General features: G+C 37.7%; 1 protein-coding gene across 1 annotated transcript; it reads right to left on the bottom strand.

Moving 5' to 3' along the window:
* Positions 1–2,617: 2,617 nt before the first annotated feature.
* On the bottom strand, positions 2,618–10,469 carry rab31 (RAB31, member RAS oncogene family). Its single transcript, XM_080503958.1, has 7 exons — positions 10,263–10,469; positions 8,790–8,869; positions 7,730–7,811; positions 6,166–6,237; positions 5,857–5,963; positions 5,644–5,753; positions 2,618–4,340 (listed from the first exon to the last, which is right to left on the bottom strand). Exons 1-7 carry the CDS (start codon positions 10,296–10,298, stop codon positions 4,243–4,245), a joined length of 585 nt encoding a protein of 194 aa, XP_080360084.1. The 5' UTR covers positions 10,299–10,469; the 3' UTR covers positions 2,618–4,242.
* Between the last annotated feature and the right edge of the window lie 1,049 nt (positions 10,470–11,518).

Genomic DNA, 11,518 nt, shown 5'->3' with positions numbered 1-11,518 from the left:
AAAAACTAAATATAACCGAGAAAAAAAACATCGTCAAATAATACGAATCACAACCTGGTGATCACACGGTTCAATCAGTTTATAAAGTACGGAAAAATATAGATCAGGGATTATTTAATCTGAAATAATCTGACTTTTCCCTTCAAATTCGTATTACTTTCACAAAGTCTGGACTATTATTCAGAATTCTTACTTTTTCTCCCAAAACATTTAGACTTTTTTCTCAAAATCCTGACTTTTTCTCACCATATTAAAACTTTTTTCACAAAACTCAATTAAAAAAAAAAAAAAATACAAAAAAACTTGTGACTTTTCCTCTTGACTTTGTTTCTCAAAAGTTTTCACAAAACAATTTTTTTTCTTTTAATTCTCACATTTCTGACTTTTTCCTTCAAAATTCCTTCTTTTCACAAGGAATTCTGACTCTTTTCTCTGAAATTCTTTACCTTTTCTTGATAATTCTCACTGGCTTTTTCACCCCCAATAACATTTTACCTTTTGCTTATTATCATTCCTATTTCTGTCTTTGAATTCAGATTTTTTTTCCTGAATTCCTTCTTAATGTTTAGACCTTTTTTTTTTCTCCACATTTTATTTGATATTCTCTTCACCTCTTTCTTGTGGTTCTGACGTTTCCTCTCAAAGTTTCCGGTTGTTTTCCCCCAAAATTCCCCTTTTCATTCACAAAAATCCCACTTTCTTTCGACAGATTTTACACTTTGCTCCTCAGATTTGTGACTTTTTCCCCCTCGAAGAATTCTTAATACTTAATACTCATATGATATATATTCTTAGAAATCTCACATTAATAAAGAGCTTACGTTCCAGTCTTGTGTGCGTGTTTCCAAATTTGCATTCAAGTCTATGACGGTTTGACTATTTAAGAATTGTGGCTTAAGTTTGGTCCATTTTACTGTTTAATGGTGTTTGAAATAATGCTGACAAATAATACAAAAAGATATTTAACGTCAAAAAGCCGATTATAGTCTTTATTTTTTCAACCTGACGCTCGGATCTTTAAATCCAGATGGATGGACGCATCGGTATTTTTAAAAATAGGGACCTTTTTCACATGTGAATCAAAACGCAGCGTAAAAAATTGCGTTTTTTATTGAGATTCCTGAGATAAACAATCAGTCGCACCAGAACCCTGACGTGTGTGAGAGCACATGAACGGAATCCTGACGTTGCAGGGACGATGTTTGCTCGGTTCCAAATAAATAAATACTGTAAGATTATGTATATTTCTGTTGAGGGACATGTGGGATTTCGTTTTTTCCCATAACGCACTTGGTCATGAGGGCGCTAAAGGATTCACCAGTGGATAAGGACTGTGTCATTTCTCTGGATGGAAATGTTACGGATAGAAATGTTCTTATCTTCAAAATGACGCCTTTTCAACCCTCGATCTTATTTAAGGCTTTTTCTGAACGTTATTTGTTAAAAACCTTAAAGTATAGCAATTTAATGTCAGTAAACACAGGTAACTGCTTAATGTTGTGAATTAAAATGTTTTAAAAGTGTGTGTGTTTTCAGTAAAACATGAAATCAGATTTCATAGTTTTTCCTTTCTTAAAAAACACATTATCTTCTCAAAGTTTGACACTTTTCCACCCCAAATTCCGATTTTTTTTTAAAATTTCTCACTTTTCCTCTTGAAGTTCTGACTTTTTTCCTCAAAAGTATTGACAAATCTCTTATCTTCTCAAAGCTTCTACCACTTTTCCACCCAAAATTCAGATTTTTTTCTCTAATTTCTTACTTTTTCTCAAAAGTATTCCAACTTTCTTTCTACAAACTCCACATTCCCCCCCCCCCCCTCATATCTGATTTTTTCCCCCTCAAAATCCTTACTTTTTCCAAAGAATTCTCTCTTTTTTAGTTAAAATTTTCCTTATTAAAGGCCATAAGAACTTTAAATAACAGCTGACCTGGACACTGGTGTTCTAATCTCTGTAGAGGCTTTTAAAAAGTGTCGTCGTGTTCAATCACTACCCTTTTAACCTTTTTAAACTCTCAATTACTTCTTTATATTATGAGTGCTTTTATACTGTAGCATATATATTGATTTTAAATATATTTTACACACTTGTATGTATTTGATGCCAAAGGGAGCTGCACCTACAATTTCATTATATCACTCATATAATTAATAAATCATTCCTTTTGATTTTATTATAATTTTATCTCTACTTTTTCCACATAATTCTGACTATTACTGTCACATTTTAGGGTTTTTTTTCGGTCCAAAATCATACTTTTTCTGACTGTTTTCTTTAAAATTCTGACTTTTTTCCTTAAATTAGTCTCGTGTGTGTGTGTGTATATATATATATATATATATATATATATAATTCAGTGGTTATAGGAGAAGTTTTCGGGACAAATTATTGTATTTTGCACCACAAGCTTTCATTAAAATTGTCTTTATGTTGAGATTGTAGTGATTTTACATTATAATCGTTTGAAAATAGAGATTATAACAGAGAAACACTTTAAATTCAAAGGTTCTATTTTACCACTCAGATAGAAATCGTGAAATAATTTCTGTAGCCGCTATTAACGCAAACATTTTTAGCTTCCAAACAGGCGAAAGCATCACAGAAACGCTGGGAAATAAGAATAATTTCTACTTTATTACACCGATTGATATAGTGACATTACTCAGAGGATACAGGAAGCATGATGGAGGCGTTACGGTTCGACTGATCGCTGGTCACAAATAAAAAAAACAAAAAAAAACAACCATTCATCAGGTTTCAGAGCCACTTCAAACATTTGTTAAGACATTTTTTTTATTGTATCTTTTTTAAAAAAGGCACTTGTTTTGAAGCTCGTCTCACGGAGGAAACATTTTACACCAAACTGCACTGAAAGATCTCAATAAACTGCAGGCTTTTATTTATTTTTTCCACTTTTCAATGCACTTTGATGTCGTTTCTCCACAAAGAGCCGCGTATAAAGTGAACATGTACTACATTACAAATTCCCAGCACACAAATTAATTTTTTTTTCAAAAAAAAAGGCACGTTTTTAACCGGTTTTAAGGAAACCGCAAAGTTAGTATCTCATCTCAAACCTTAATTCTCGACTTCTTTTGACTCTTTTAACGACACGATAGATTTTAACTGGTTAAAACTATGCAAAAGTGCAGTTGCGTGTTCATCAAAGTGGTCAAATCCAAACCAGAACTAATATTATCCTCCTCGCAAGGATCATTAGACGCGATCGCCACTGTGGTTTTAGGGTTAAGGATCGGGATTAAACACATTAAGAGTTAAAATACAGTTTTTATCGGATATCAGGCTAAAAAAACAACAACAAAAACAAAAAAAAACACTGTTCGGCGGGCATGTACAGTCGTTCCCTGTCGTGAAATACATCTCAGCATGTAGAAAACATCTTCAACACATCAGCATGTAAACAATTCGAGTCTCCGTCACAGTGTTTCAGCGGGGGGGGGGGGGGTCATACTGTAAATCGCTATTTTTCATGCCTCTAAGCTGTTCATCCTTTCATCCTGCTGCTTTACAGTTAAAACTCTTACGAGTGTGAAGGAAAACACATGACGAGGAATGTAAAGCTGCTGCAGCGACGCCAACACTCGGTTTTAGTGGGAAATTATAGTTGGTTTTTTTTTAAATGTGCCACTTATGAGGTTTAAAGTCTTTAAATGGAAACAGCTACGATCTGATGAGTTTTATTGTGAAATCACAGAATGCAAATAATAGATAAACCTCTATGGGTTTATCATCGTTTCAAATTAAAATTACTTTTCCACACTACATATTTCTGTATTAATGACACGAATTTACCATTAACCCGATTTTCTCAAAGCACAGAGTCGAATAATTTCCCCGCTTGGAAAGTCTTCGTCTCGTATTATTTGATTATTTCCCACCCTGAAGAGGATCGGCGGGCCTGCGCTCCTCCACAGCCTCTCACTTCGAGACATTTCAGAGCGAATTCTTTGTACAAACGCTTTCATAAAATGTGCTGAACAGAAACAGGGATTCTGCTGCAGTTCACCGGAGCGCCTCCGGGGGGCGCCAGAGCCAAAGTGCTGCTTGAAGCGGTTTGACCCAAATGACACTGTGAGACGGTTCTGGGTTTTGGCGGTGGAACGTTGGCGCGAGCTGACCTCGGTCGGTCTCGTCCACCACCGCGTCGTCCCCCCCCCACCCCGGGACACCGCGTGCATGGTGGGGAGTGGGGTGGGGGGGTGGGGGGGTGGAGGGACCACTAGCAGCACCTCCTGGCGGCCGGAGGCGGCTGCCGGGTCAGCTTGAAGGACTCGTTGCTGTCCACCTCGGCGCTGTCCAGCGGGGGAATCTGTTTACCTGTAGGGGGGCAGGAGGGGGGGTGAGGGGGTGAGGGCGTGAGGGGGGGGGGGGCGGGAGGGGTGGGGGCAGAAATATATCCTCTGAAAAAATGTATTAAAATAACCTAAATTAAGTTTTAGCCTCACTGCACTAACTTCCCGTCTCTTATTTTGTGTTTGGTCCCGACCAGAGTCTCTTTAGGGTGAATATAAATACGTGGGGGAGGGGGGGGGGGGACAGACAGACAGACAGAGAGAGAGAGAGAGAGAGACAGACAGACAGAGAGAGACAGAGAGAGAGAGACGGACAGACAGAAAGAGAGACAGACAGAAAGAGAGAGACAGAGAGAGAGAGGCGGACAGACAGAAAGAGAGACAGACAGACAGACAGACAGACAGAAAGAGAGAGAGAGACAGACAGACAGAAAGAGAGAGAGACAGACAGAGAGAGAGACAGACACAGAGAGAGAGACAGACAGACAGAAAGAGAGACAGACAGACAGACAGAAAGAAAGAGAGAGAGACAGACAGACAGAAAGAGAGAGAGAGCGAGAGAGACAGAGAGAGAGACAGAGAGAGAGAGAGAGAGACAGAGAGACAGACAGACAGAAAGAGAGAGAGACAGACAGAGAGAGAGAGATAGAGAGAGACAGAGAGAAGTAGTGAAGAGGAAGAAGGAGAGAGAGACTCATTGATTTCTATGCTGCTTTGTACAATTTCAGGTATTTTAATTAGACGTGAATTGTAATAATGTGACCTACAGTGTATATTTATTCTATGTAACTCCAGAATTATCAGAATAGTTAAAAAAAAATACTTAAAAGAAACTAATTATCTTGCATTTTAAAAGCTTTAGATGTTTTATAATTACAAACACAAGAAATGCAGTTTTGAGTGAAGAAGAAGAATCTTCAGGTTTTTTTTTCAAATGAAAGAGAAAATAATTTTAATTTAAGACAACTGGGCGCTTTTGAAAGCGTTTCATTTTTAGGAGTCATATTGAATTGTGCAGATCTGTTGAGTTAAAAAAACACTTTGTAATGTGAAATAATCAAGAAGAATAACTTAAGAGTAAATAATTGTGGGTTTTTTTTTTCCTTATTTTTTGCATTACTGGTATCCTGAGTTATTTAAATGATCGTACAGGATGAGCAAAAATGAAAATAACATTAAAAATAAGGTTTTAATTTTTTTTTCAGGAATTGTTTTCGGTGCAAACGTGTCGGAAAATTGTAGAATCCACACAATTCAGGCAAAATAATCGTTATTTCCCCGATTCTTGGAAGTAAGAAACTAAAAAACAACAACAAAAAAAAACGTACTGATCTTCTGGAAGAGCTCCTCGACGTTCACGGCGTTCCGCGCGCTCGTCTCGATGAAAATAGCCGCGATGGATTCGGCGAACTCCTTGGCCTCCTTCATCGGAACCTCCCTGTGTGACGGGGGAGGGGTGGGGCCAAACATGAAAGGGTTTAACAAAAAAGCCGCTTTGTTTCAGAGATGAAAGAGAAAAAAAGAAACACAAAGCAACCCACCTGATGTCCCCCAGGTCGTTCTTGTTGCCGGCGATGGCGACGACGATGTCGTCCGGACCGTGCTCCTTCAGCTCCTTCACCCACTTCTTCAGCGTCTGGAACGAGTCCTGGACAAGAACACCACCACTTTCTTTCTCTCTCTCTTTTTTTTTTTTTTCTTTTCCTGCCAAATGAGAATTCGCTCTACATATTTTCCATGAACCGGGAGGGAAGGAATGGCGTCTGTCGGCCGGTGACTCACCGAGAGGCAACGTCACATTTTTATTTATTTATTTTTTAACGGTTTTTAACTTTTTAAGCAGTTCTTACCAGTTTCGTTATGTCGTAGACGATGACGGCGGCGGCCGACCCTCTGTAGTACATCGGCGCCAACGAGTGAAACTGGAGAAGGAAGAGGGAATTCATGCGTTTCGTACAAAAACGTCACAGATTCTGCTTTATACACTCGTTTTGTGAGACTTAAATCTGGATTTAACGGCACAAACACATTAGATCTGCCCAGTGGCTTCAGCTGAAGCTGCTTTAAAGTGCTTTTATTGTTAAATAAATACATAAATCAATAAAAGTGACGTGACAAGATGGACGGAGGTTCTTCTCCAGCTTCAGATCTTTTTTTGAGGTAGTAAAAAAAAAAAAAATGTATTCATGGAGGGATTTTCATTAATTCATTAGACAAGTGATATTTTATTTTTACATGTGTGCAATCATATATACATTCCATCTACCCACATCTATTTATATATATATATATATATATATATATATATATATATATATATATATATATATATATATATATATTTCTCAGGGATTTTCACAGTTGTGACATATTTTAGCTAAAATGTGTTCAAAGGAACCTTGTGGAGAAGTGTGTGATTGCAAAACTACTTTTTTTTAAATTAATTTATTAGCCATTTTTTTTTACATGTGTGCAATCTTATATACTCTCGATCTACCCACATGCATATAAATATATATACAAATCTATATATAAACCCATTAGTGATACTATAAATTAAAATGACATCTAATAAAATAAAAACATATATTTAGAAAAAAAAGAGATAATCTATACTCCGGTATACAGACACACGTACGTACATACATAAAATAAAATTCAGATATTACTACGCAGAACACGTGCAAATATTTCATATTATATTTGACATGATGCACTTTTGACAATAACTTAACATCAAGTATTTAAATATTGATTATATTTCTGGGTATTTCTCTACATTGTGCACCAGAAGGTTTCATTAGAATTGGCTCTACGTTGAAAATATACAACATATATCTGTGCATATATATATATATATATATATATATATATATATATATATATATATCATTCTCTGCAGGAGTTGTTTGGTTTTTGTGAAAATATTGAATTTTCCTCACATGTACAACAAAGAAAAAGGTTTAAATTTAACATCCCCATAAAGTATTGCCACTGTTTTTTTTCTTTCTTTTCAATGGAATCAAAGCTTATTTGGGGAATATTTTTATTTTAAAACCTGTTTAAACTGTGATTCTCACTTCATGTGCGTATTTTTTAAGCACATCCATGTTGATTTATTACTTCACAGGCGGCCGTTGTCGTCTCTTTCTTTAAAAACTGTAAATAAATTATGAATATGTTTGTTTCTCTTCACACACGAGCAGGAAAGACATTTTTTTTTTGCACGCGGTGAGCAAGTTCATCGAGCCCCGACGTCCCGTGACCTTTGAACTCCCGTCACGAATCGTCGCGTTTCACGCCTCATACATGAGCTCCGTCATGCAGGAGGTGATGGAAAAACTGAACTTTGTGGGAAAAAATAAATATAAAAAAAAAGTGTAAACTGAAAGTGTAAACGCAGAATGGACTCACTCGCTCCTGACCCGCCGTGTCCCAGATCAGAAACTTGTGCAGTTCGTTTCCACTCGGCACCGTTTTCGTCAAGAACGACGCCCTGAGGAAGAATGTCACAATCAAAACGCGAGGTTTGGTTGTTTTTTTTTTTTAAAACACAGGAAGGAGAATCTGTACACATCAGCAGCAAACGGAAGCTAGTTTGAGGCAACGCTTGTTGCCGTAGATACAAACAAACACACTCGTTACATCACATGATGAAGAAACTATTAAAGTTCTGAGCTTCACGAGTGGAAGGAACTAAAAATAGAGATTCAACATCCTCAGCGTGAAGTTCTTTATGTATTTGCTAGCGCTGTCAAAAATAATGCGTTCATTTAGCTTGAAAAATTTAACATTTCTATGGTTAATTGTGTATTTTGAACGCTGTCCATTTCAAAATGTTTAATGTATATTTGTATGCATGTGTATATAACATTATATATATCGTTTTTCTCTCTTGCTGTACGAAAGAGTCTTAATTTAAATATGTACAAGGATGTTAGTGATCACTGTTTTTGTCTATATCTGGATGTCATAACCCCCCTATTCTAAATAAAAGTTAAAAAAATAAATAAAATAAGTTGCTTTGTATATATATATATATATATTTTTTTTTTTACTCTCTTACCGGAGCAGCAGAATGTGCACAATACTGAGTGGAATAATATTAAGGTAGAAAGTTTCACTGATTGAGAAAGTGAAAGACAATAGCTTTACTTTGAAAAGCCGAATTTCAGGACCCCAGTAGTAAATCACCAAGTAGTAACACCACACTGCTAGAACTGGAGGAAATACTGGTAAACTATTAATTTATTCTCTCTCTCTCTCTCTCTCTCTGTGGTTTTCCCTGAATAAATATCAGGACAAGCTTCAGTCTTCAGGAGAAAAACAATGTGATTAATCGCAATTAATTACAGAATATTGTGCAATTATTAATTTTTTTTAATCGATTGACAGCACCAGTATTTACACACATACCCAATACTCCACACCTCTCAACTGGATTAAACCGTTCGACTATTTAATTCGTGCTCACCCGATGGTCGGACTGATGTTGTGGTCGAAATGATCCTGAACGAATCGGCAAACGATGCTGGATTTCCCGACTCCGGTGTCCTGCAAAGAGACGGCGACGCGTCAGAGGAGGGAAAAAAAAACGATCGGTGAAGGTGATGTCTGGAAGGGTTGGAGGATTTAAAACTGAAAAACACAGGTGATCTCCCAACGCGATCATGAAAATGAGTTAAAGTGATGTAGTGCACATGCCAGGCCTCTAGGGGGCACTGTGGCATGGCCACAGAAAAACACAAAAGATAGCGAGGAAGACAAATAGAAAAAACACCTACAAAATTTAACATCTGGCTTCATTTAAATATCAGAAGCTTCTGCAGCTCCACCTGGAGGAGGGAGTCTGAGGGTCGAGAGGCGGGGCCATGACATCATCAAAACATCAAAGCCGGCGAGTTCACATTTCTCCACTCTGGAACCCCCTCCCATTTAAAAAAAACAAAACAAAGAACAACTTGTTTTCAGGCTCCTAAAACGCCGCGCGGACGATAGGACCAACAAGGATGCAGTTCCCGTTATTCCGTTACTATCGAGCGCGCCTGACGATAAGCCACACCCACCCCATTTAAAAAGAAAGATGTCCGCCAAAGGTTAACCTGAACGCAGGCATAAAAAAAAAAGAAAAAAAGTTTCCAGATCATCTCCAAAATTGTATTTTATTACGTCTTTTGCAAAAAAGAAAAAAAGGAGTGCGGAGTTACGTGATGCACCTGAACGCATCACCCACGTATCAGCAGCATGAAGCCAGTCTAGCTGTAAAAATCCATAAATTAGCCATAAATTATCCCATCATTTTCAGTGTGTCTGCATAAATGGATGTCGTTTTTTCAGAACACTGTTGTTGAGTTGTGTTCCAAAAAGCAAACGGCGGGAAGGTGAGGACACCGTGACCCCGTGACCCCCGGACGGAAAAAAAAACAAAACAAAAAAACATGTCGGCAGAAACCTAACTGATGAGCTCAGTCTGACACGGTTTCTAAAAATAAAACAACAAAAAAAAGAAGCAGCGGTGTGATTTTTGCTGACGCAGCGAGAAAAGTAACGGCCCGGTGGTGACGTCACAAGTGGGAAACTGTCAGATCCTTGAGACAATAAAGACAAAACAACATAATCACATTAAAAACAAAAAACAAAAAAACTAAACAAAACATGACAATCCACATGAAGGACGCGGATTAAACGGGAAAGTAGAAAGCAACCGACCTTTAACAGACAAACATCGGCAACAGTTTGGTTAAATTTCCGAGTTTAACTCGGTACGTGTTTAAAACTAAAAAACGAAATTTCCGAGTTTACATTAAGTCGGCACTTTTCCTGCGGGTGTTGTTGTGATCGTGTGTTTCTAGTTTGTTTCTCCCCCCGAAGCTGCAGGAGTTTTTCTTTTTTTTTTTCTCTCTCTCTCTCTTTTTTCCACGGATCCACAAAAACATGTCGCTCTCACCCCCAAAAGACAAACTTTGAGCTCCCGGATCGCCATGATGCTTCCCGGTAAAAAAAAGTCCTCAGACCATCGTCCTCCGGGGCTTCAGGCTCTTTGTCTCGTCATGCTTGAAGCGGCTCGATGTTTTCACCCCCCAGTCCTCGGTTGAGGACCCAGACCCAGCCCCGGAGACAGACACAGACGCAGACCGAGCGCGTCCGTCCACCCGAAACCACCGCGCGTCACGCGCGTAAAGCGCGCGCTCGCGCACCGCGCGTCTTCCGCCGGAGGGCGAAAAATAAAAGCCTCGTTTCGGCCGCTCAACATGCGTAAGGTTTGATATAAACGATGAAGGAAAAAGCATGTTGGATCTATTTTGTAAAACATATAAATATATAATATATAATATTTTTCAATAACTGACGTAGACTGGTGTAAAGTTTGTGTTTATTTTCTGTATTTGATCTTTATTATATTTCATGACACATACCAATAAGTGCAGTTCCTTCATTGCCATCGAGATTATTCTTAGTGGTAAGGCACAAACATTTTGTATTATTTTGTTTGTAATTCCTCCCAATGTGTTTATTTTATATATGATAATTGATCCTTTATTATATTTCACGATCCTTATAATTAAGTATAGTTCATTCATTGCCAATGAATACTATCTTAGGCAGCAGTTAAAGTTTTTGTATTATTATTATTACTATTATTACGGACCCTAATTACTACTATATTGGCCCCTATTGGATTTCCTCTATTGTTATTTTTCAGCCCAAACAAAGGCTTTTTTAAGGGCATTAGCATATATATTTTTTATTACCATTTTATTTATTTTCTCCGAGTATAATCCTGCAGTGTTGGGATGCACGGACACCAGCATGCAGAAAATTCAGGAATATGTCGCGATGTCTTTTGTTAACGATTAGACAAATCATTTCCTGGGGGAAAAAAAACAAAAAAAAACAGCGCCGAGTCCATCAGTTGACAAACGAAGCCTGTCAGTGTGACACAAATGGAAGTTAAAAGAGACCATTTAAATTGTTTGACGGATAAAATTGACAACTTTTATTCTGAAACTTCCTTTACTCACATCCGCCTCTTTGTGTGTCTCTTTCTCACCACTTCATGAAGTCAGTTTCCAAATAGGAAACCAGTTAAAGCTTTCACAAAAAGGAAGAAAAGAAAAAAAAAAAAAAATGGGTGGTTCTGCTATCTCTTTAAAAGCGAGATCCCACCTCCCGCTGCCCTCAAAATGGAAGCGCAGGCTTTTA

The sequence above is a fragment of the Blennius ocellaris genome (assembly GCF_963422515.1).
Source record: "Blennius ocellaris genome assembly, chromosome: 10".
In the NCBI taxonomy this organism is placed as follows: Eukaryota; Metazoa; Chordata; class Actinopteri; order Blenniiformes; family Blenniidae; genus Blennius; species Blennius ocellaris.
This window is presented reverse-complemented; position numbering and strand designations above follow the sequence as displayed.

Excerpts from the sequence above, each read along its gene's own strand:
- rab31 (XM_080503958.1), bottom strand. The coding sequence starts at position 10,298 with ATGGCGATCCGGGAGCTCAAAGTTTGTCTTTTGGGG. Across the intron at positions 8,870-10,262 it reads TCAAAGTTTGTCTTTTGGGG|GACACCGGAGTCGGGAAATC; the intron begins GTGAGAGCGACA and ends GTCTCTTTGCAG. Across the intron at positions 6,238-7,729 it reads ACACGGCGGGTCAGGAGCGA|TTTCACTCGTTGGCGCCGAT; the intron begins GTGAGTCCATTC and ends TTCCTTCTCCAG.